At 36.6% G+C, this 24,933-nt stretch overlaps 2 protein-coding genes and 1 pseudogene across 3 annotated transcripts; all 3 read left to right on the plus strand.

Annotated features, from left to right (window-relative positions):
* Positions 1–7,626: 7,626 nt before the first annotated feature.
* On the plus strand, positions 7,627–10,243 carry LOC110006842 (G-type lectin S-receptor-like serine/threonine-protein kinase SD2-5; annotated as a pseudogene).
* A 1,470-nt stretch (positions 10,244–11,713) lies between these two features.
* Positions 11,714–15,513, plus strand: LOC18429478 (G-type lectin S-receptor-like serine/threonine-protein kinase SD2-5). The gene has a single exon (XM_006838764.3). The coding sequence runs from the start codon at positions 12,896–12,898 to the stop codon at positions 15,386–15,388; it is 2,493 nt and encodes an 830-aa protein (XP_006838827.1). The 5' UTR covers positions 11,714–12,895; the 3' UTR covers positions 15,389–15,513.
* Positions 15,514–20,231: 4,718 nt separating this feature from the next.
* Positions 20,232–23,965, plus strand: LOC18429479 (ferredoxin, root R-B1). Of its 2 annotated transcripts, XM_011623287.3 has the most exons (3): positions 20,232–20,402; positions 20,595–20,681; positions 23,326–23,965. In XM_011623287.3, the coding sequence occupies exon 3, from the start codon at positions 23,336–23,338 to the stop codon at positions 23,795–23,797; it is 462 nt and encodes a 153-aa protein (XP_011621589.1). In that variant the 5' UTR covers positions 20,232–20,402; positions 20,595–20,681; positions 23,326–23,335; the 3' UTR covers positions 23,798–23,965. The 2 variants fall into 2 exon arrangements, with proteins under 2 accessions (XP_011621589.1, XP_006838828.1); XM_006838765.4 differs by lacking the exon at positions 20,595–20,681.
* Positions 23,966–24,933: the final 968 nt, after the last annotated feature.

Below are 24,933 nucleotides of genomic sequence, written 5' to 3' on the forward strand. Positions count from 1 at the left end.
AGACCGTCTATTTCGCCCTAAATATTAAGTGTCGATAAGTCCCCTACATCTAGTTTATTTAGGTACAACTTTTATTGTGGATGTTGAAAATTATTTTTGGCGTTACCAATGCATGCTTCCTCACCAAGCGAGGATATAAGGTGAGAGTGTATTTTGTTTTCATAAAGCCGTGGGTTTATAAGAACTTCATCCTGTCGTACGTGATTCTCTCAATGGATGTTGGACCCCATAGGCCTCTCAAAGGGAGACTTTGAACCAAAAAGCTCGTGGAAGGGCAATTCCACATGGGGGCCCTTCAAAAAGATGAGTCTCTCTGTACGGTTTCGAGCCACTATATATGCATCGAAATCGATGGTTTAAAAAATGGATCGGTGATTCAGATCGAGTACCTAAAGAATCGATTCGGATCGACGAATCGACGATCCGAATCGGGAATCGGGTAAATCGATCATAATAAAACTTAAAAAAAATCCGAAAAAATTATTAAAATTCATTATAAATATTGTTTTTTAGGAATTCAATAAGAAATGAGGGTACTCCATTAAGAATTTTCATGTTTTTGAATGAATATACGAATATTGATATGTTCTTTCCCTGCATGAACCGCCATTCAGCATTTAATTTACATCACACAAAAGGATAAATATAGAATTATCATGGAATAAGTATATCAATGTACATGGACTACAATAAAGCATAAAATTAGTAACATATGATCTAAAAATAAAATGATAGACGACGTTGTTATTCTTCTTGGTCACGCTGGTGCCATTGATTGAATTCGTTTAACAATTCATTGATTCGATCTAAAAACGAATCATCGATATTAGCAGGCGTCTGACTATTCCCAAATCCCTGAGTGTTAGTGTTTTGTTGTGTTCCCTATCCAAAATCCCCAAAGCTTGTCCATCCTTCATGCTCACCTGCACTGTCGTGCTCATCCCTACACTGTTGCTGTTGAGACTCGATATGTGAATAATATGGTTGCGATAGGGTGGCCTCAAAATCATCATCTCTCTCATTTTCTCTTTGAATAATATGGATTAAAAAAAAAAATTAACAAATTTTCAAAAAAATCGATCATGGATTAAAAAAAAAAATCACAAATTTTCAAAAAATTCTATCATGGATTACAAAAAAAAATCACAAATTTTCAAAAAATTCTATCATGGATTACAAAAAAAAAATTCGATCATGGATTAAAAAAAAAAAATCACAAATTTTCAAAAAATTCTATCATGGATTACAAAAAAAATTCCATCATGGATTAAAAAAAAAAAATCACAAATTTTCAAAAAATTCAATCATGGATTACAAAAAACTCGATCATGGATTACAAAAAATTCGATCATGGATTACAAAAAATTCGAACATAGATTACATAAAATTCGATCATGGATTACAAAAAAAAAAAAAAACATAAAAAAACAAAAAATTCCATCGTGGATTACAAAAAAAGAAAAAAACAATTCGATCATGGATTACAAGAAAAAAAAACAAACATTTCGATCATGGATTACAAAAATTTGATCATGGATTACAAAAAATTCTATCATGGATTACAAAAAATTCGATCATGGATTACATAAAATTCGATCATGGATAACATAAAATTCGATCATGGATTACAAAAAATTCTATCGTGGATTACAAAAAAAGACAAAAATAATTCTATCATGGATTACAAAAAATTCAATCATGGATTACAAAAAACTCTATCATGGGCTACAAGAAAAACAAAAAACAAAAAATTCGATCATAGATTACAAAAAAAAAAACAAACATTTCGATCATGGATTACAAAAAAAAAACAAATATTTCGATCATGGATTACAAAACATTCGATCATGGATTACAAAAAATTATATCATGGGTTACAAAAAAAAAAAATAACAAAACAAAAAATTCGATCATAGATTACAAAAAATTCTATCATGGGTTACAAAAAAAACAAAAAATTCGATCATGGATTATAAAAAAAAAAAAAAAAACAATTCAATCATGGATTAGAAAAAAATCGATCAAGTATTACAAAAAAATCTATCATTGATTACACACACACACACACAAAAAAAAAAAAAAAAATTATGTTCTTCCGTACGGGAATCGCCGATTCACTGTAGGGGACTTGCCGATTCCGTACAGTGAATCGTCGAGTCACTGTGCAGAATCGTCCGGTTCTCTTTAGAATCGGACGATTCCCGTTTTTTTCACCGATTTTCGAGTCGAACCAGGCGAGTCCGGTTCGACTCGGCGTTTTTTTAAACACTGATCAAAATAATAGCATGTAGACCGGTGTAGGATACCCACTCGGCCCTGCGCCAGGCTGACAAACACTTGTCGAGTCTGACTAAGTCGACCTGAGTTGAGCAAGTCATGGCTAGGTCAAAAGCATTAAAATAATAATAATATATAAAATCACTAAAAATTTTAAAAATATTTTTTAAGTCAAATTAAATAAAAACACATCTAAATGAGATTACAAAAATGATGAAAAATAGCTTTTAAATAAAATCAAATTATGACAGGGGGGCTTTTAGATACAATAAAAAAAAGAAGGAAGAATATAAATAGAACACTTAGCAATTTTTATCAAATTTGATAAAAATATATATCTAATCAAATTTCATAATTTTCATAATTATTATAAATTTTATTGAATTTTTCTTAAGATCCCGAGCTTAAGTACCAAAACTCAAGCTGATGAGCCGGAGTTACTCAGGCAAATCTGGGTTGGCTCACCCTAGTAGGCAAACGCTGGCGGCGATAATAAAAAACTAAAGTGAGTGGGGGCAATGGTCTCTATTTCCACTTCTCACTTTGAAGCTGTCGGAAATCTTGCACATTCGTAAATACTCGTAGATAATGCATTACAAAATGCACAACTCGAAATTTAATTTTCAACATGTCCGGAATTTCTGAGATCCATGCAATTGAGGGTTTTCCAGCTCCATAACGATTGAAGGAGTGTTTAGCCTCAGCTTCTACACTTTTCACTACGTTTTTTTTTAACAAAACCCAAAATATTCACAATTCTATGACTTATCTTACTATTGGCGATATGTATTTTTTGACCCTTTTTTCTTCCAACTTTTTGAAATAAAATCTTCTCTCTTTCTCTCACATTCCACAAAAGGGATACGCTCTACTTAGAATATCTCTCTTTTAATAAAGTTTCTCTTTCCCTCAAGAGACCCAAAGGGGCACGTCCCACTTAGAATATCTATCTCTCTTAAGAACGTTTCTATATCCCCCTCAAGAGATCCAAAGAGGCACGTCTCACTTTCGCATCTTTGATATCTCTCTCATGGTGGTTCTCTCAACTCTCTTGTGATCTCTCATCTCTCATTGGGGTTGTGGTAGAAAAGAGATGCATCTCTCTTAAATTAGGTTGCTAAGGGGATTTACCTAAGCGTTTGATAATTATGATAAAAGAGTTCATAATTCCATTAAAAGGTTTGGCCTAAATTTGCTTTCTCGGTTGAAAATGAAGGTGAATCATTGATCTCTCGCCATCGGATGGTGGTGATTAGGTGTGGGGTGTAAGAAACCCGGTTGAGGTAATATCTAGCACTCTCTTTTTGTTTTTTGCCATATTTAATTATACTATCTTTATATTTTCAAGCTCAAGAATTGTGATTGTTTTTTTTGTTTAAAAAAAATTAGTTCAGTGGCATCAAGGTTTTTGAAGCAATATTTATTGTAATAAGACTACTTGTAAGTTATCTTTGTCAAAAGAAAAAAAAAAAAAGGTAAAAAAAAAGAAAAAGAAAAATATATCTTCCCAAAAAAATCACATTAGTCTTTTTTTCCATCGACTGCAGTCCAAAAGCATGCCATATTTAATGCCAAAATGGGCTTGGTAGTCCCTAACTTTAGCCTAGGATCATCTTTACGATTACATTCTCCAAAAGAATGAAAGGTTTGGCAATTTGGCATGAAGTGCTCAAACCCTTGAACAAGAATGAAGGGTGTTGTGGGCAATATAGCATAAGGTGCTGCCCGGATCAAAGAAAATTTATAGGAAACTTTGAGGAAAATATTAGAAAAATGTCAAACTACCTCAAAAATCAAATCGACTAATTTACTAATTTATAGCAACAAAGTGGTTAGTTTGCATTGACTTAGCAACCTATACTGTCCCTTGGTTTGGAGTAAGCAATGGCATTCTTGAAATTTATTCTATTTTTTGATGTTTGAGTGACCTATTTTATGTCAAGCATAAATTACCTTGAGTGACCTATTTTACCGTATTCTATTTTATGTGTTTATGTTATTATGTTTGAGTGACACATAAATTACCTTGTCTCAAGCAACCTATTTTTTGATGTTTGGGACAAAGTAGTTTATTTAAGTCACTCAAACACAATAACATAAAATACTCCTACTTGTTTCAATATTGGAATACGATTTTCATTAAACACTCCTCTTATGAGTTTAGAACCTGTAACAAGCAAACATGCTAACAATTTAAATGATTTTAAACACTTCAACCCAAATGATATAAACACCACTTCTTGTTTAGAGTTCCAAACCTAGAGTAAATTCTTTTTTATTAAATAAATAGTTTATGGGTATTTCCTTAATAACCATACATTTAGATAGCTTTAGGGGCATTTGTATAAACATAAATTTGGCGTACAAATCCTCTTGGTCATGATTCCCGAAAAACAAATATGAAAAAAACTTTTTAAAAAAATGTAACAAAAATAAAAAAATATATAAAATATATGTTAAAAATAAAATAACCAAACTAATCCTTAAAATTTGAGGGATATTTGGGTAGTATATTCTATATGATGCATGAAATGCACACACTCCAAATTTAATCTTGATCTAATATTGGACAACAATAAAACAAACGAATGGAAATACGGCCAAATTTTTTTAAAAAAAATAACCAAATAGTTCATATTGTAGTTCACATAAAAGGCTCTTGATCTCAACCAAACAGTGGAGAGAGCATGTCTAACTATTTGAAGTTTTGTCTTTACTTATATATGTCCCAATATGCTGAAATTTCGGGAATCTATTGTTCTGCTGATAGTCACGCACCTCTAAAAAATTTCACAAAAACATTTTTAAAAAATAAAATAACCAAAATATTTTTAAAAAATTGGGAGGTATCTTGATCATTTATTTTTGCTCGAATCATTTCTACATTTTTTGCGAAAGTGACTCAATGATGAGCATAATCCTTTTGATTTTTTTGTAACTCTGAGTCACAGACTATTAAAAAGAAAAAAATCAGGCTACAAAGCACAAAATACAAAACGACCCGCTGGTCCAAAGGGGGAGGGGAGAGCTCCTCACCTTTGTATCACCATGATAGAGGTTGGAAGCCCGGCCTAGCCGTGGCTTAGTTTGAGCCGGGCCTCATAGAGTTTTTACCCAGGCCAAGCTGCCCTACTTATTGCCAACCAACTATGACTTACCTTTGGAGACATTATCAACACATGTTGGCACCTCCATGCAAGTAGACTATTTTTTCAATTTTTTTCCTTTACAAAACAAATCCTCAAGCAAATGTGCATTAAAAAGAAGATAAATCTAGATCACTATATTATGGTATATGTTAGAGCTAAAGAAATAGGCTTAGACACTTAGATAAATCTCATTTCATAAATGATTTTCTCTATGTGTAGATTCGGGGCAACAATGGACCTGACAAGACCCAGGACCCGACGGGTAGACCTGACCTCAGGTCTAGATATTGGTCCAAATTTTGGGCCCAAAAGGTCGGATCCAGGTCCAAAACCTGAACCTGAATGGATCCAAATACTATTTGGATCTAGATCTGAGTCCAGTTGTAACCGAATAATAAAGATATATGTGGGTATTCATAAATGTTGTCAATGAGTTTTTCTTAAGAATTTCTAGTTATTACGTCAAACAATATAGAATATGTGTATTCATAAATGTCGTACAATATTGTGTACTGTGCCAAAAACATTGGGTATAGAAATTAAAACAAATAGTGTAGAGATGTGACATTGTGATTGGGGCAATCTTGGCTCTTCATTCAGAATGGACGGTTGGATAAAGGGGAGGATAGAACTTCTATGCTGTAGGAGAAGCCTAGAAAGCTTGCCCGTTTGTAAGAGCCATTACAAAAGTGTTTCAGCGTGTGGACCAATGTAGGATAGCACAAAACAACCCTAGAAACCAGCCTTAGGCCAGGCTGACAAACTCTGGCCAAGTTTGAGTAAGTCAGCTCCAGTTGGGCAGGTCCTGGCTAGGTAAAAAAATATAAAAAATTTAAAAAATGTGAAAAATATATTTAAAGTAAGCTTAAACAATGTACATCAAAACGAGCTTAAAAAAATAATGGAAAATAGATTTTGAAATCAATTTATGACCAAGGGTCCTTTAGATACAATAAAAATAGAGGAAAAATATAAAACTAATTACTCAAGGCCAAATTGCTTCCTAATCTTTGTTAAAATTAATAGAAAATATAAAAAAACACATATAAATAAATTTTTTATTTTATAGATATATTATAGGAAAAATAACTCTATATCTTCTATTTTTATGTTTCATTTCTTGATAAACCCAATGTTTCAAAAGATATCTTCTAACCCCTGATCCTTTTAAACTTATTTTTTAACCTAAACAAATCTGAGAAAGACATGATCTTTCTAAGCCCAATCTTTTTTCTCTTTGCTTGTATACTCCAAACTTATCTCTTTCTCTCTCTTCTTGTGTCTCTCACTCTCTCTCCTCGTGCATTTCTCCAAATGCATCTCTCTCCTCTCGGTAACTTCTCACCTCTATAAAGCCTTTGTCTCTCTAAAAATTTGGAAGATATGTCTTTTAGAAAAGGTATGTGTTTTTAGATTTGTTTGGCTTAAAAAATAGGTTTAAATTAGTTCAAGAGGTTAAAAAAAATAAAATATACAATTTTTATGTCTTAAGATATCTTTTAAAATCTTAAATCTATTATGAACATTGGGTTTATTACAAAATAAAACATAAAATTATAAGATATAGAGATATTTTATGATTATTATTAAATTATGTTTTAAGATCTCAAACTTGACCGCTAAAACTTGGGACACCCAAGTGTACCCAAGTTAGTACGGCAATTCCTGATTGGCTCCTCTGAGGAGTCGAACGCCGGTGTCGACGATGGGAAAGAATGGTAAGTAAATTAGCTTGTGGAAATCCCATTGAAAGAAGGAGCTTTGCGGTCCACTCCACCACGTCAAATCCTATTGGAAAAAGCAGCTCGGGTCCACCACGACAAATCCTGTCGGAAAAAGTAATTTGGAGTTGAAAAGCCTTTTCTAATCAACTTCTGACCACAAACTTCGATGGCCATCCACTCTCCACGAACGATTAGGATATGCTTCACTGTTCCTTTTTCTAAATCGATCAGACTCCGCCCCGCCCCGCCCCGCCCCGCCCCGCCATTGATGACTAAGTGACAGTGGATGGGCAGTTCATCAATGGCCAGTCAAAGTATACTTATTGTATACACACAACGTGTATAGTAAGTATATAGGAGCCCTCGGACAATTTCATGTTTGGTGTCGGTACTTTCAATCTTAAAGGGAGTTTAGCAAGACATCCATATAAATAAACATAACAAAGCAGCTCTAATTTGGAATTAGGAAACCCGATTTACTCCCAACTCATTAACCCCTGCCATTAGTGAAAGTCACTACACAAGACATCAGAACTCACCCACACAACTCAAATGTGTTGAAGAACACGAGTGAATTTGATAACACTGAGCTCAAGAGGATGCACAGCTCCCTTCTTCTTCACTCTGTGCTATTGCTATTTCTCATGCCAGGTTTCTTGTCAAAATCCTCCTTGGGCATCCATATCCACCACCTGGACAGACTCCATCCCCAATGCATTATATCTCGATGACGGTTTCCTCTTCAGGCCAATCCTCGTGGCCGATCCCGCCAACATTGCATTGCATTGCATCGGCAAAGGATCTTCCAAAACCTTCCTCCTTTCCATTATTCGATGAATACGATTTCAAGGATAACAAGGCCCCGGCCACGCAATTGCTGCGGTCGGCAAATAGGGACAAACCAGTCGGAGAGAATTGTAGGCTGCAGCTCACCCAACTTATTGCTTAAAGACTCAGGTTTGGACAACCGACACGGGGGGCAAATCCGTTGCGAGCACAGAGATTGGGAACTTGGTGCACCTGTATGCATCAGGCGGCATCATTTGGAAATCGTTCGATCATCCGACCAACATATTGGTTCGTGGGCAAAAGTTGTGCAGTGGACATCCAATGCTTCGGTTTGCTCGTGGCCAATACTATCTCGAAATGGATCCAACTGCAGGCTTCGGGTATCTTGCCGCATACCCTCCGCTTCAATACTATAGCTATGTGGATGCGGATGAGGTCGAAGGCCCTGTTGGAAATGAAAGCGAAAGCACCTATATTGAACTCATGAATAGGAGTTTGCCAAGTCTTTGGACAATGGTAATAAATCGATCTGCAGCTTTCCAGCCAAGGATCCGCTTCAGTTCATGAGGCTGGAACACGACGGGCACCTCAGGTTATATGAATTCGCTGGAGATTGGCAATGGAAGGTCGTCACTGCCAATGTATTATACGAGGATCGATGCCGCTACCCACTAGTATGTGGGAATTATGGGCTCTGCAAAACTTGTCAGAGTCTTTGGGACCTGAAAGATAAGGAGTTCCCTGATCGTGGATGCAAAGAAGTCACCCCATTAACGTGTCACGATCCCTCCCATCACCACCTAGTGGAATTAATGAATGTCTCTTACATCGGGCTCATTTACACTGACGCAGGGATAAATGATTTGGAGCAATGCAAGCAAGCAAGCATGCATGCCGTAAGAATTCCTCATGTAGAGCTGCATTCTTTGAGCAGAGCAATGTTGATCCATCCGTTACCTTCTGCTACTTACCGCCACAGGTGTTATCCCTTCGAATTAACGATCCTACTACAGATTTTAAGAATTTTGCTTTTCTAAAGGTACAAGGCCAATCCATAAACCTACACTTCTGCCAAGAAATCATAATGGAAAGATGGTTTTATCCGGCTCTGTTCTTGGAGGTCTATCATCTATCATACTAGTGGAATTCGTATGTACAATGGTATGGTGGCGCATTAAAGCTACAGGCAATGAAATGGACGAGGGAGGAGACCATTCGGAGCAAAGAGTACCTGGAGCACCCACCCACGAGATATTCTTATAAGGACCTCCGCTCCGCAACCGACCAAGATTGGAGAAGGGGGATTTGGGTCAGTTTTTGCGGGGACGCTGCACGACGGCACAAAGGTTGCAGTGAAGTGCTTGGACAGCATGAGGCAAGGGAAGAAGGAATTCTCGACAGAGGTAAGCGTAATAGGCAGCATTCACCATGTGAATCTAGTTAGGCTGGTAGGTTTCTGTGTAGAGAAAGCTCATAGACTATTGGTTTATGAGTACATGCCTGACGGATCCTTGGACAAATGGATTTTCTTTGACGGGAACCATGAGAGGCCGGCACTCGACTGGATAATAAAAAAAAAAGATAATCCTTCATGTACCAGAAGGCCTCCAATACCTTCATGAGGAATGCTTGCATAAGATTGCTCACTTGGACGTAAAGCCTCACAATATACTAATGGATGAGTCCTTCAATGCCAAGATCTCATATTTTGGTCTTTCGAAGCTCATCGCCAGGGAACAAAGCCTGGTGGTGACCACCTTGAGAGGAACAATAGGCTATCTTGCGCCCGCCCGAATGGAGGACATCCAAGATTACTGAGAAGGCCGATGTGTACAGCTTTGGTATCGTGATAATGGAGATTGTGTGTGGAATGAAGAACGTTGACCACTCTCTTCCTGAATCAGCTGAGCATTTACTGAGTCTCTTGCAAGGCAAAGGCCTTGAAGAGATCCCAATCGACATCGAGGAGGCCAATACTGGAGAGGCTCAAAGGATGTTGAGAATTGCCACGTGGTGTTCGCAAGAGGATCATACAAGGAAGCGACCTATGTCGAGGGTTGTGAAAGCTTTGGAGGATTCTTCAATGGAATTAGAATCTGATATGAATCAGTGTTTCTGATCATCCACTGTGTGAAACGGCAGGCAATGACCAGGTCTCCCATGCACCATTACCTTGTGTTTTATCAGGACCCAGGTAAGCACCGTTATCAAATAAACCCAGCTCAAATCTGATTTGAACAATTGGAACGACTTGGTACTACGTACCACTAAGAAATATGAGATTATTGATCTACCGTTATTTTACTTCATTTATTGTGTTGTCACCTCCTCACACACAACGACTTGCTACTACGTACCACTGAGCCAAAGGCTACAAATCTTTCTCTGCAATTTCTCTTTTGGAGCTAAAACACACTCTCTCTCTCTCTCCCTCCCTCCCTCCCGCTCTCTCTCTCTCTCTCTCTCTCTCTCTTTCTCTGGGGAATTCGAGTTATAAATGAGACTCAGATGATGTGTGCCCACCCCCTTTTCCAAAGTATCTGGTGGATTTTTGTTGTTGGTGAACTTTAAGACGTTACCAGGGATAACATTTTTAATATATTGATAGTAATGCGTATTAAATACCTACTTTTTATAAATATACACCTCAAAAACCTATCGAAAATGTTATTTTAATGTTGAAAAAGCCTTCCAATCAATCATCTCCATATCGCGATCTATAAATATAAAAAAAGCAAGTTTTGAATATCGAAATTACTCCATCTTACAACACATTATCTAGACTATCCATTTTCAAGATTTTCATATATTTATAGATGTACTTGATTTTAACCATTTTTGGAATTTAATTTTTTTTTAATTAGTATGAAAATAGATTTTAAAATAATACTAAGAATGTTTTACAACAAAATTACATGTTATGATAAAAATTTTAGGTGCGCCTTAATGGGATTGTTTAAGGTTGCAACCTTATAGAAACTGCACCCATAACTAAAAATAGGGAATCGAGATAATGCTTTATAAAACGGGATTATCTGCAAGGAGACCATTTACCTTTGTGGCTCAACCCGACACCATTGATGAGAGGAAAATTGTTTCATGCAGGCTAGACCGCATGACTACATATGCGGTCCAAAAAGTGTAAATCATCCATATTAAAGATGGATGCAAATAGGTGTTCCATCTAAAAATAATGAAAACTAACAATCCAAATGTTTTCTTACTAAAATTATTATTTTTAATTTTTAAAATTTATTTATTTTTCATATTCATGATCTCCATATTAGAGATTACATATCTGTAAAAATTAAGTCCAAAAATCCATCTCAAAAATAGATTTATTAAGAAGCATGCATTTCTACATATGCAAGCTTCGCCGCAGAGAAACCGGGTCCTTGATGAGAAGCGACAGTGGATGGCCAGTCAAAATATAATTCCAGTTACGGCTGCCACATGTCAGGCTGGGCCGATCCGAGGCCCGCTAGAGCCCAAAATAGTCCTGCCCAGACTAGTAAGACCGGCCCAAAAAATTGCTCGAAAATCCTGGCCTGGACAGAAAATTTACTATTCCCAAAAGACTATTGGGCTGTGCCCGGACCGGCCCATTAAAAAGCCTTTTTTTTCTCTCTCTTCAAATTTTTTTTTTTTGTTTGCTCTTTTTATCTCACTCTTCAAATCTTTTTTGTTTGTAGTAAGCCAAAAAAAAATACGCTAAAATATTTTTTAGAAAACTTAATATTTCAATATAATTTAATATTTCTTAGAAAGAGACATCGGGGTTTTAGAGAGAGAGATTAATGTTTTAGAGAGAGAGATTGGGTTTCTAGAGCAAGAGAAAATGGGTTTTAGAAAGAGAAAAAAATTGGATTTCTAGAGAGAGAATGGGTTTCTAGATAGAGGATGGTTTCTAGAGAGAGAAAGAGAGATTGAGTTCCTAGAGAGAAAGAATGGGTTTTTAAATAGAAAATGAGAGATTGGGTTTCTAGAGAGAGAATTGGTTTCTAGAGAGGGATAATGGGGTTTTAGAGATAGAAAGAGAGAATGTGTTTTTAGAGAGATTAGGTTTTTAAAGAGAGAGAGATAATGGCTTTTTAGAGAGCAAGAGTGATTGGGTTATTAGAAAGAGAGAATGGATTTTTAGAGAGAGAATGAGATATTGGGATCGAAAGAATGAGTCTTTAGAGATAAAGAGAGATTGGGTTTTTAGAGAGAGAAAGAGATATTGATTTTTTAGAGAGATATTAGGTTTTTAGAAAGAGAGAATAGGTTTTTAGAGAATGAAATAGAGATTGAGTTTTTAGAGGGAGAGAATGGGTTTTTTAAGAGAGAGAGAGATTGAGTTTTTAGAGAGAGAATGAGTCTTTAGATAGAGAAAGAGAGATGGGTTTTAAGAGAGAGAAAGAGAGGTTGGGTTTTGAGAGAGAGAGAATAGGTTTTAGAAAGAAAAAAAGATATTGGATTTCTAGTGAGAGAAAGAGATTGGATTTTTATAGATAGAGAGCTAGAAAAAATGGATTTTCAGAGAGAGCAAGAGATATTAGAGTTTTAAAAAGAGATTGGGTTTTTAGATAGCGAATGAGTTTTTAGAGAAAGAAAGAGAATTGGGGTTTCTAGAGAGAGAAAGAATGGTTTTTTTAAATAAAAAAAAAGGGATTAGGTTTTTAGAGAGAGAATAGGTTGTAAATTTTCTAAAACACATTTTACCATCTATTTATTTTTATTTTTTGGCTTACTACATAGAACAAAAGTTTGAAGTGTGAAGATTTTTCAAAAGAAAAAAAAAAAGCTTCTAAATGGGCAGGCCCGGGCCTTAGGAAACTCAATTTACTCTAGCTCTTGCCATCAGTGAAAATCAAATCGATAGACCACCATTGTTAACCATGCAATCCAAGTCAAAGTCAATGCACAGACACCAGAACTCATCGACACAAATTTGATCACACTTAGCTCAAGAGGATGCAGAGCCAGAATTCCATGTCTCTTTTCAATCCCCTCTTCTTCTTCGCTCTTTGCTATTTCTTATGCCAGGTTTCCTGTAAAATTCCTCCCACGGGGACTATATCCACCATCTGGATAAACAACATCAATTCCGTCCCCTACACATTCAATTACAGTGAAGCTTTCCACTTCAGAGCAATCCTCCTCAATGAAAGAACTAGTCCCAAATTTGCTTGTGGGTTCATCTGCAAAGGTTCCTGCAAAACCTTCCTCTTTTCTATTGTCCCAGTCCGCGAATATGCCCCTCAGTTATTGTGGTCTGCAAATAGGGACAGACCAGTTGTAGAGAATGCTACGCTGCAACTCACCCAAAGTGGCAACTTATTGCTCAAAGATGCGGACGGCACCCTGGTTTGGAATACTGACACAGGAGGCAAATCCATCACAAGCATGAACATCACAGACGAAGGGAACTTGGTGCTCCGGAATGCCTCAGATGGCATCATTTGGCAATCCTTTAATCATCCGACCAACGTAATGCTTCCTGGGCAAAAGTTGTTTGCTGGACAGAGGCTCACTTCCAATGCTTCGGCTTCTGACTGGGCTCGTGGTCAATACTATCTCCACATGAATAAAACTGGAAACTACCTTGCTGCATACCTAGATGGACAACCTCCACTTCGATACTATTTACGTCGATATGACAGCAACTTAACCGGTGAAAATGAAAGCCAAAGCGCCTATATTGAACTCATGGATGGGAGTGTGAATGTTTTGGCAAAGTCGGGTAATGAAACGATCTTGAGCATTCCCGCAACGAAAACTTTTCAGTACCTGAGGCTGGATCACGACGGGTACCTCAGGATATATTACAAATACCCTGACTATGGGACATGGAAAGTTCAGCATGAGGACTTGTTACACATTGACCAGTGCAGCTACCCACTAGTTTGTGGGAATTTTGGGCTCTGCACAGGCGGGGGTTGCAGCTGTCACCACGGAGCTGATGGGCAGACCTATTGGGAGCCGCAAGATGAGGAGTTCCCAAATCGTGGATGCAAAGAAGTCACCCCATTAACGTGTCAGGATCCCTCCCATCACCACCTAGTGGAATTAACAAATCTCTCTTACATCGGGGTCATTGACACTGATGCACAAGTTTCAGTGATAAAAAATTTGGACCAATGCAAGCAAGCATGCCTTAAAAATTGCTCATGTAGAGCTGCATTCTTTGATCCCTCCTTTAACTACTGCTATCTACCGTCACAGGTGTTTTCCCTTAAAAAGAATGATCTCAATGCAACTTCTTTTGCTTTTCTAAAGGTACAAGGCCAGTCCAAAAGCAATCTTCTGAATGGTGCACATGTTCAGTCTACAATCCTGCCAAGAAATCATAATGCAAAGATGGTTATATCCGTTTCTGTTCTTGGAGGTCTATCGTCTATCATGCTTCTGGCATCCATATGTGTGATGGTTAGGATGCGCATTAAAGCTAGAGGGAGTGAAAAGGACGAGGAAGACCATTTCGAGCAGGGAGTACCGGGAGCACCCACCAGATATTCTTACAAGGATCTGGCCTTTGCAACCAACAATTTTCTTACTAAGATTGGAGAAGGGGGATTTGGGTCAGTTTTTGTAGGGACGCTACGCAACGGCACAAAGGTTGCAGTGAAGCGCTTGGACGGCATGCGGCAAGGAAAGAAGGAATTCTCGACAGAGGTAACTGTAATAGGCAGCATTCACCATGTAAATCTAGTTAGGCTGGTTGGTTTCTGTGTAGAGAAAGCTCATAGACTATTGGTTTATGAGTCCATGCCTAATGGGTCTTTGGACAAATGGATCTTCTTAGATGGGAACCATGAGATGCCGGCACTCGACCGGAGAATCAAAAAGAAGATAATCCTTCATGTAGCAAAAGGCCTCCAATATCTTCATGAGGAATGCTTGCATAAGATTGCTCACTTGGACATAAAGCCTCAGAATATACTATTGGATGAGTACTTCAATGCCAAGATCTCTGATTTTGGTCTTTCGAAGCTCATCGCCAGGGACCAAAGCCAGGTGGTGACCACATTGAGAGGAACAATAGGTTATCTTGCGCCAGAATGGAGGACCTCCAAGATTACTGAGAAGGCCGATGTGTACAGCTTCGGTATCGTGATAATGGAGATTGTGTGCGGAAGGAAGAACTTCGACCATTCTCTTCCTGAATCAGATGTGCATTTACTGAGCCTCTTGGAAGGGAAAGGCCTCGAAAAGATCCCAATCAACATCGAGGAGGCCAATGCTAGAGAGGCTCAAAGGATGTTAAGGATTGCCATGTGGTGTTCACAAGACGATCATACAAGGAGGCCTCCTATGTCGAGGGTTGTGAAAGCTTTGGAGGATTCTTCAATGGAATTAGAATCCGATATGAATTACAGTGTTTCTGATCGTCTACAGTGTGAAACGGCAGGCAATGACCAGGTATCCTATACACCATTACCTTGTGTTTTATCAGGACCCAGGTAAGCTCCCTTATCAAATAAACCCAGATAAAATCTGGTTTGAACGACTGGAACTACTATTCTACACTGTGTACAAGACAATGTGTCCTTAAGAATATGGAATTATTAATCTGCCCTTATTTTACTTTATTTATTGTGTTTTCACCTCATCACAGACTCACACACCACAACTTGGGTCCACAGAACCTAGGCCACAAAACTTGCCCTGCAATCTCTCTCTCTCTCAAAATTTATGTTCCATTCTTAGGTCCTCGGCCAGGCCTTTTCCACGTAGCAGACCTCTCTTTTTGGCACAAGTGAGGAAATATTCATCAAAGAGGTAAATGCATGCAAGATAAACTTCTCAAACAGTTAAAACAACTTCTGATGCTCCATCAATTTGGGAACTTCAAATTCTTTAACGATTCACACGCTGAAAACAGAGTAATCTATTAGATGTGTTGTTTTTCTTTCACTACATTTTGTTGCAAACCTTGTATCTTCTTTTAAGGGCCACAGGTTCAGCAATCTCTTGCTCAATGCTACTTTTCGCAACAAATTTATTTTTGAAACTGCTATTTTAAGTTGATCACCAAAGAGAAAAAACGGGCAACAATTGCAAGCATCAACATTACAAACTCTCTGTTTTTTGACACCCGCATGTAAAACGCATGCATGCCCTGTTCCCTTATTGGAATGGACCCTTGGGATGACTTTAGGCATGATGTCATAAGTTTTTGAGCTCATCTAATTAAGATCGGATGGGTCGGAGAATTTTAGATTATATTTTTATTTTATAAATCATTTTACAGTGATATTTGGGCATGCACACCTCTCATAAGGGTGCATGAGATAAAATATATTTCTCATAAATATTTTGTTTAATTTGGAAAACAAAATATTTCTCATAAAATGACCAATGTACCCATAGAACATGCAACAATAGTTTCGCTATTTTTTAATCAGAAATATATTTTTTTTATTTTTGCCTTGTGCACACACTAAAATGAGGGGAAACCTTGTTTTCAGAAAAGAAGATTAAAAACAAAATGGTGCTTGGACCCATTGTAACTAAAGCAATCCTAGCCATCTATTCAAATTGGATGGATGGGAAGAGAAAGTCACATAATTTATATGTGAGTGCCGCCGCCGTACATAAAGTTCTCCCTTTACCACTTATATATATGCCACAATATCCCACTACAATATTCTCTTATTGCTCTAATGTGTCCATTAATCTGTAGAAACTATAGATTACGATAGAAACTATAGGCAGAATTTTAGAAGATGCAGGGGCAGGGCCATGCAGCCATGCTATAGGAGTTCTGAATATCAGTCTTTAGTGGCAAAGCAAAGCTGTCTTTTCGAGCTTGCATAAAGCTAAAATGTCTTTTCTCTTGGGCATGTTTTGTTCGTGCGAAATCTCCATCAGGAAGTGTGAATTCTAGCAAGCGGCTTTATCATGTTTAATTCATGGGAAAGGGGCATCCTATAAAGCAGAAATGTTGGTGTTGGTATCACATATCAGCAACATTTCTTAGAAAAGTAAATTCATACCTTGTAAGGTATGATTTTCGAGATTTCAACCAACCAAATGTGTTTACTCTCAAGACACAATAAACAAGAGAGAAGAAAGAATTTAAGACGGGTTTAATAGACTTAGGCACCTAATCACCAAACCAAAGGCAAAAAAAGTGAAAACTCCAAACGCCATTCTTACTTAATTGTAAATTTCTATTGTCTATCTGGCGACGAATGAGTACAACCTGATTTTCCATGGATTAGGATTTGAAAACACATCCTAAATCACGATGTATGCATTTCTGCATTACATCCATGAATTTGCAGCTCTAAAAATAGTAGAGATATAATGGTCTAAGAAGAATTAAAATGAAAGTGCACATAAAAAATCTAGCATAAAAGGCCGTTTCGATGTTGGAAAACTCTCTAATTGATTATCTTGATGTCGAGATTTATGTATATGAAAAAAACAGATTTCGAGTCTAAAAAATCATGCATCTTGCAACTTGTTATTCGGACCATCTATTTTCAAAATTTTCCTATGTTTATAGATCTACTTGATTTGAACTCTATTAGAGTTTAAAATTGTATAATTAGAGATGAAAATGGATTCTCAAGCCATCTAAAAAAATTTACACCAAAAGTACATTTTATGATAAAATTTGGATACACGTCTTACTTTGATTGCTTAAGGATGCAACTTTATGCAAACCTTAAACATTTTTGGTGTCAAAATTTCTTAGATTTTAAGGTGCACCTCCAAGCTTTTTCATTAGATGCAATTTTGGTGTCGAAAGTTTTTAGGATGGTGCAATAATCTATTTTTATCTTTAACTATAAAACTTAAAACTCTAAAAATAATTCAAATCAAACAGATCTATAAATATATGGAAATCTTGAAAATAGATGGTCTAGATAATGTGTTGCAAGATATATTATATTTAGGACTTAAAATCTCTTTTTGTCTCCATGTCTAGACATCTCGATGTCAAGGTGACCAATTAGATGTTTTTCCAAAATCAAAAGAACCTTTTTCAAAGGATTTTAGAGGTATACCATTGTTCTACATTTCAAAGTGTCAAACTTATATAAACTTGTATTCGATCCTTTTCATTAATGCAACACTAATCACCCTAGAATTAAGGTTATGCATTGAGAGTGACTTCCATAATAATTGGTTAGTACACTAAACTCCACTATTTTTAATTAAGGAGGCTAATATGGTTAATCATCTATTTCTTTAGTAATCCACTTAGAACAGAGGGTATGAGAGGATAAAAATAACGCAAAACCCTGGTGTTTCCCTCCATTTTTTATAGATGAGAGAATAAAAAGTCAGTAGCACATTAGTAAAAATAAAAGAAAAAAGGTTTACGTAAGTCATCAACATAGGATAAGTAAGAACATTTCAAAAATCCAATAAAAAGGTTATTTTAATGTTAGAAAGGCCTCGAATGGATCATATCGACATTGAGATTTATAAAAAAAAAACCCAACTTTCAAGAACCTCGTCTACACCTTTTTTCTTCATTTTCGGATTTTTTTAAACGAAAATGACTTTCACGGTAGTAGTTTTACCATAATATATATTAAGTTTTATGGTAATTAAAATACCGCAATAACTTGAGGTAATATTACGGTAATTAAAATACCGTAATAACTTAAAGTAGTATTATGGTACTTTAAGTACCGCAATAGATAATATTTTCTTTACGGCATTATTTCTATTGTAATTAGGCACCATACATGGCTTCCTTCTCGACCAACGAGGGAGAGGAGAGAGAGATGAGACTTAGGAGAGAGAGGGGTTTTACATATGAGAGAAAGAGATTTGAGAGAGAAAAGTGGCGTGGAGAGAAAGAGAGAAAGTTTAAGAGCAGATGTAGATGAAATAAAGATAAAAACGGGTGAGAGAGTTGAAAGAGATAGAGATGGTTTGTTGGGGGGATTGAGAGAGATAGAGGAGGAAAGTTGAGAGAAAGAACAGTACGTGGGATTAAATATGCTGTATAAAATGAGTTAAATATTACGGTAGTTAAAGTACCGTATAAAATGGAAACATTACGGTAGAAAGAATGCCGTAAAGAAAATGTTATCTATTACGGTACTAAAAGTAACATAATACTACTTCAAGTTATTACGGAATTTTAATTACAGTAATACTATTTCAAGTTATTACGGTATTTAACTTGCCGTAAAACTTAATATTAATTACGGTAAAACGACTACCGTGAAGGTCATTTTCATCCAAAAAAACTCTGAAAAAGATGAAAAATGGAGTAGACGAGGTTTCTGAAAGTTTGGGTTTTTTTTTTTTTTTTTCCAATTAAGCTAAAATACAGGTATATTTGTAATAATTACTCTATATTATTTGAATTGTCTACTCTCGACATTTCCAAATGTTAAAGAGAATTACCCAATGTGTACCATTCTTTTGGTTTTGAATTTATTAATTAGGAGTAAAAATAGATTTTCAAGCCATGTATAAGCATTTTCGACATGAAAACTGCATCTTCCAACATGATTTGGAGATGTGCATTACTCTAATATTTAAGGTTGATGCTTTATATAAACTGTATTCAACAATAAAAGCTAAACGATTATTGCTCCCAGGAGCATATTTTACATTCACTCCCGGATTAAGACCCTAATTGGAGCAATTTTAGAATCCCAAAAAGCCCTAATTGGAGTAATTTTAGAATTCCATATTTAGGGAGGCAACCTCTCATTTCTTACATTCATTCCCTAGGTAAAACCTACTCAAAGTAGTTTTCAGACCTTAAATTTTGGGATTTAACCTTCTCAACCTAACAATCAACTACATTTAAAAAAAGAAACATATGTCAAATTTTTTAACAGTTCGAATTTAAGTGCCTAAGAACTTAAAAAGTCCCATTTTATTTTTTTGAGTCGGGTCATTCTAAATTAAATCCCAATACTTCTAATCAAAGCTTAAAGTAATGACAATTTGGATCACAATTGCCCGATGTAGAGTCCAAATTTCCACCATTTATAATATTATAAGATTATTGAAATTTAGTGTATTTGAGGCAGAGTCACCAATCTGGATCGGCAAGTCCCAATCCGCCCACAATCAATTGGAGACGGGCTTTAAAATACAAATGTAAATGTTCAAGGCATCCAACTCAGTGTTTGCGCACCCGAGGTATCAAACAGTAGATCGTGTTTAGCAAACCTTTGCTTAATCTGAATGTGAATTATCATCGTTCCTTGGGGTGAATAAATGAGAGTTATCGCCATTTGCCAAACAGCCCTCCAGTCCTGGGTTTGCAAACTCAGAACGGCAGTGTCATTAGCATCGGACGAGTTTGGTGTTTGTGCCGCTGGCCGGTTTTGTCCTCTCTCTCTCTCTCTCTCTCCTATATTTAACCGCTTCTCTCTTCCCTACCTCTTCCATTGAAGCACCTGCGTCTCTCTCTCTCTCTCTCTCTCTCTCTGCACCTAAGACAAGCCTTTGACGTTTCTCGATCCTGCTAAATTCTAGTGTTATTTTACAGGTACATAAAAACTCCCAAATTTTTCTTTATAGTAACTGTATATCTCTCTTTACGGTTTTTCTCCTCTTTTATTGTAGATCGTAACCTGCAACTTTTGGCTGCTCTTGAAGCCCTTTCAAAATATATCTTAACTCCATTTTTTTTATATTTTTAGGTCTTTGCAATGATCTCTGCTTTTCTTTGTTTTTGTAGAAATTAGGGGATTTTATTTTACTGCTCTGGTCCTCGAAGATTACTAATTTGTTGGAAATTAGTGGGTTCTGGAGTGTTCAGCACTTGGTATGATGAATGATTCTTTTTTTTTTTCTTAGAGATGTGCATATTGAAGAGCTAGGCCTTTTGTTTTCTATTTACCTATCCTTTCTCTTTGTGTGCATGTAGACAAATGCTTGGGTTTGGTTGCCTCTTTTTTTTTTCTGTGCCTTTGAGAATTATTTTTCAGCAAAGTTAGGATTTTGTGTTCATGTGATGGACTTTTTGTGATGCATGTTGTATTTGGTCTATATTTGTTTACACATGGTGATTCTTTTCTTTTTGATGATCCAGCAAGTTCGAATTTTGTTTCCCTTTTAGTTATCCAAACTAAAGTTTGAATTTTTTTTTTTTTCTTTTCACGATGAATGTTTTCATGTGCATGTAAGTTTTATCTTTGATCTGGCTATGATCTTTGCGTCTTTAATTGTGCTTAGGGTTTTTTTAGTTGGTTTTATGTACTTGGAATTTCTCTTTAATGGGCGGCTTATCTGTATTTATATTGGTGTCTCAGGATTACTTTATCTATTAAGATTACTTTGTTCAGTACCATTTACTTCTATGATTTTGCTAAGTATATTTTTGGTTTATTCGTCCTTCTAAACTTACTCCCACTTAGGCTTTTGGTCATTGCGTATTACCCATCTCCTGTAAATTTTCTATGAGCCTAGTACTAAATCAATGGGTACATTTTCATCAAATGAGTTCCATCTTATATCAGAATGAGACATGTCGCATATCACAGGCAAACTCATTCCTACCACGACATGCATGTGTTATCAATACTTTCTTTTGGTTATGGCTATTTTTTTGTCTTGTTTTTTTTTTTTTTGAAAGGCTTGTTTTTATCATATTTGAAAGGAAAGATTTTGATTTCCCTTTGCATTTGGGGCCTTGCACTTTCTTCTTTCAAACAAAAATTATATGGGTAGGAACAGTTTCTTTCTTGCCGTTTGAAGTTGTGATAAAGTCGAGTACTTCAACTAGACCGTACTGGTTGGTTTGATCAATCTTTAGTGAAATCAAACCTTGAGAGGCCAACAAAGCCCCTTGATAATTCTACATTTTGTGTTTTTGGGGATAATGTAGTTTTCAACTTGGCATTGATGCCTTCTTGCTTTTTCCTTCAAATTTGTCTTAGAAAAACAGAGTCATCAAGTAATGCGAATGGGACCTTCAAATTATTAGATACTGCTTGGTTGTCCAATAGTTAATATATCTGAGAGTTAATTCTCATGTATTTTCTCAGAATCCTTGAAAGATAAGGTTCTCACAGAGGTCTCAGACATAGACAGTAATGAAAACTACCACTTCGGACCTTATCGAGGGCATCCTGTGGTTTGGAACTCGAAATTTTTTAGTTGAGTTCACCTTTTGAGTTTTGACTTGGCAAGTCCTATAACTTTTTTTTATTCCAAAACAAAAATCAGAAACATAGTTTTTTTTAAACTAAGTTTTATTATAAAAAGAAAACAACACTAATAAATTCACGGTAACTTGTGCAAGTTCTTTAGTATGCGATGGTGTGTCAAGTTTCTTTGTGTTATAATTTCAAAAGCCTAAGTGCGTGAATAGGCAGTTTCCACAAAGGCTATAGATAGTTAGTTAAACATGATGCATCCAAGTATTTTTGTTATGGATATGACTCTATGTGTGCTTCCATGTTATTATGTGTGTGTTCGTCTGTGTTTGCATGTATCACTGACCTAGTCTGGTTAGTGAATTACCTCAGTCCCTTTATAAGCGGAGGGCATCCTGTAGCCTATAGTTTCCCAGAGATGTTGAGCTTGTTAAGTTCTGCTTACTCATTCACATGGCCCTAATGCATTTGAGAATACTTGGCCAAAGACAGCATTTGTCGGTTGGAATTGTATCACCCTACAGTATCCATATTGAGATGCCTCCTTGGTGCATTTGTCTTTTGTTTTGTGTTTGTACCATTTCCTATTAGTATGCTTTTACTTGAATGAAAGAAATCCAGAGTTAGCAGTAGAAATTAGTCATATATTTGCCTAAAGAATCAAAATAATCATACTATATAAATCTGGTTCAAGGACGTTCCACTGGTCCCAATATCTTGAACAAATTATAGACTGATACAATAATTGTTTGTGATGTTGGGGGCCCCCAATAGATGTCTAACGAGTTGAAGAAAATGTCTTAGATTCCCATGGAAAACTTGCCTTGGACAAGTAGGTAGTCAACTATCATCTTCCTGCCTATAAAAGTGAATTCTCTTTTCAATGGGCCCAGGCTTAGTATTAACCTAAAAAACTCCAAAAGCTCGAGGCTTAAATAACTCTTTTATTGCACCAAATTTCACCCTAAAAAGTATACTCTTCCTACCTCCGCAATAATCTAGAAGAAGCCACCTTCTGCTGGTGATGATAGGTAAACAGATATAAGGACTGCTTATGCTGTTCAGTTATAAGAAATAGTTGAAGGAGAAGTGTTACTATTATTTTGTTGTTGACGCTACTGTATAGAAGCATGGCATGCATGATCTCTCTCTCTCTCTCTCTCTCTCTCTCTCTCTCTCTCTCTCTCTCACACACACACACACACACACGGTCCTCACTTTTGCTCTCTCTCTCTCTCTCTCTCTCTCTCTCTCTCTCACACACACACACACACACGGTCCTCACTTTTGCTGTTATGTGTGGGTTTTTAGATACCATACCATGGCTAGCATGACCCTTCCTACCATCTGTGCCATGACAAGTATCCCATCTTCAAGAAACACCCCTGGTCTTCGAATCAAAGGCCCCTTTTCTTTGGGTACCACAAAGAACATCTCAAAGGCCTTTGGGTTAAAGAAGTCCTCCTCTCTTTTCAAAGTCCAAGCAATGGCAACTTACAAGGTCAAGCTTATTGGTGCTGATGGGGTTGAAAATGATTTTGAAGCACCTGATGATGTCTATATTTTGGACTCGGCTGAGCAGGCAGGGATTGAGCTCCCTTACTCTTGCAGGGCTGGTGCTTGCTCCACTTGTGCAGGCAAGATTGTGCAGGGAAGGGTTGATCAATCTGATGGGTCTTTTCTCGATGACGAGCAACTCAGCAAGGGCTATGTGCTAACTTGTGTCTCGTACCCCACTTCGGATTGTGTGATCCACACCCACAAGGAAGGTGAACTCTACTGAGGGGACTCTCTCTCTCTCACACACACATTGAATATCTGCTGAGAATTTGCATGCTTATATCTAGGAGAAAGTGAGCTTAGTGTTATTTATGTTGAGAGGACTTAAAATTAGCTGCACTGTGTTGATTTAAATTTTGGGTTAACTGATTATTGAAGACTTTGTTGAAAACCCTCATGAGCGTAAAATTTAGGAATAGTGTCTCTGTTTTCTCTTTTTGGTTCTAGAGGTTTTATTGTTCTGCATGTTTGACTTTGTGGAAGCAACAGCATGATTAACATCTATGGAAGCATTATGAAATATAGAAGGAAGAATACTTAATGTGAAACCATGTAGAGCACAGCTTTTGCATGGATGAGAAGTGTTTGTAGTCAAGGAGAACATACTATAGTCCAATTTTTTGTAGAAACCCTAGTCTATTGGGGTCAGAAATGATAGACCTGTCTGAATAAGGCATGGCACCAGTGTGTCACTTTGACACGAATGTATTGGGATATTTGTTTCTTGGAGCAAAGGCTTCCAAAGTCTCTGACTTCCACAAATGTAGCAGTTCCGTATATTTTACCAGAAGCATTATGCTTCCAGCGGTTTCTAAAACAACATAATTTGGCATGTTTTGTGGAAGCTACTGTTTTCATGCTAAGCCATCCATAGTAGTAGTGGCTTCTGAAGTGTGTACAGAAGAGTGGTCTTTGGTTGCCCCCTCTTCCATTAAACAAAGATGCCTTTCTATACTTTGAAAGAAAAAGTAGGAAACCAAATGTATACAATACAATAAGACCATATATTTCTAATTGGGAAAAAGCTAAAATGATGAAGAAGACGACGACTTTTGATACAAAGAGGTCACAGTTATTATTGATAATTTGAATGTAAAGTCGGATGGTTGAAGATATAGCATTGATTGGGCACAAAATCCAAAATAAAATTCTTTAACTACATTTTAGTCTACGGATTTCACACTCAATAGGTAAAAACAATTGTGACCTTTTTGTACTATAGTACTTGGTCTCCGTGTACAATCTCAAAAACTGGACTTACACTCTAAATTTGGAGCAATTATATGGGTGAGAAAGGAAACCTTTGAATGAAGACCTACTGGACAAGAGAAGGAGACCTTTGAATGAAGTCCCATTGGA

The sequence above is a fragment of the Amborella trichopoda genome, chromosome 3, assembly GCF_054954075.1.
Source record: "Amborella trichopoda isolate Santa Cruz 75 chromosome 3, AtrichopodaSantaCruz75HAP2 v2.0, whole genome shotgun sequence".
Classification (NCBI taxonomy): Eukaryota; Viridiplantae; Streptophyta; class Magnoliopsida; order Amborellales; family Amborellaceae; genus Amborella; species Amborella trichopoda.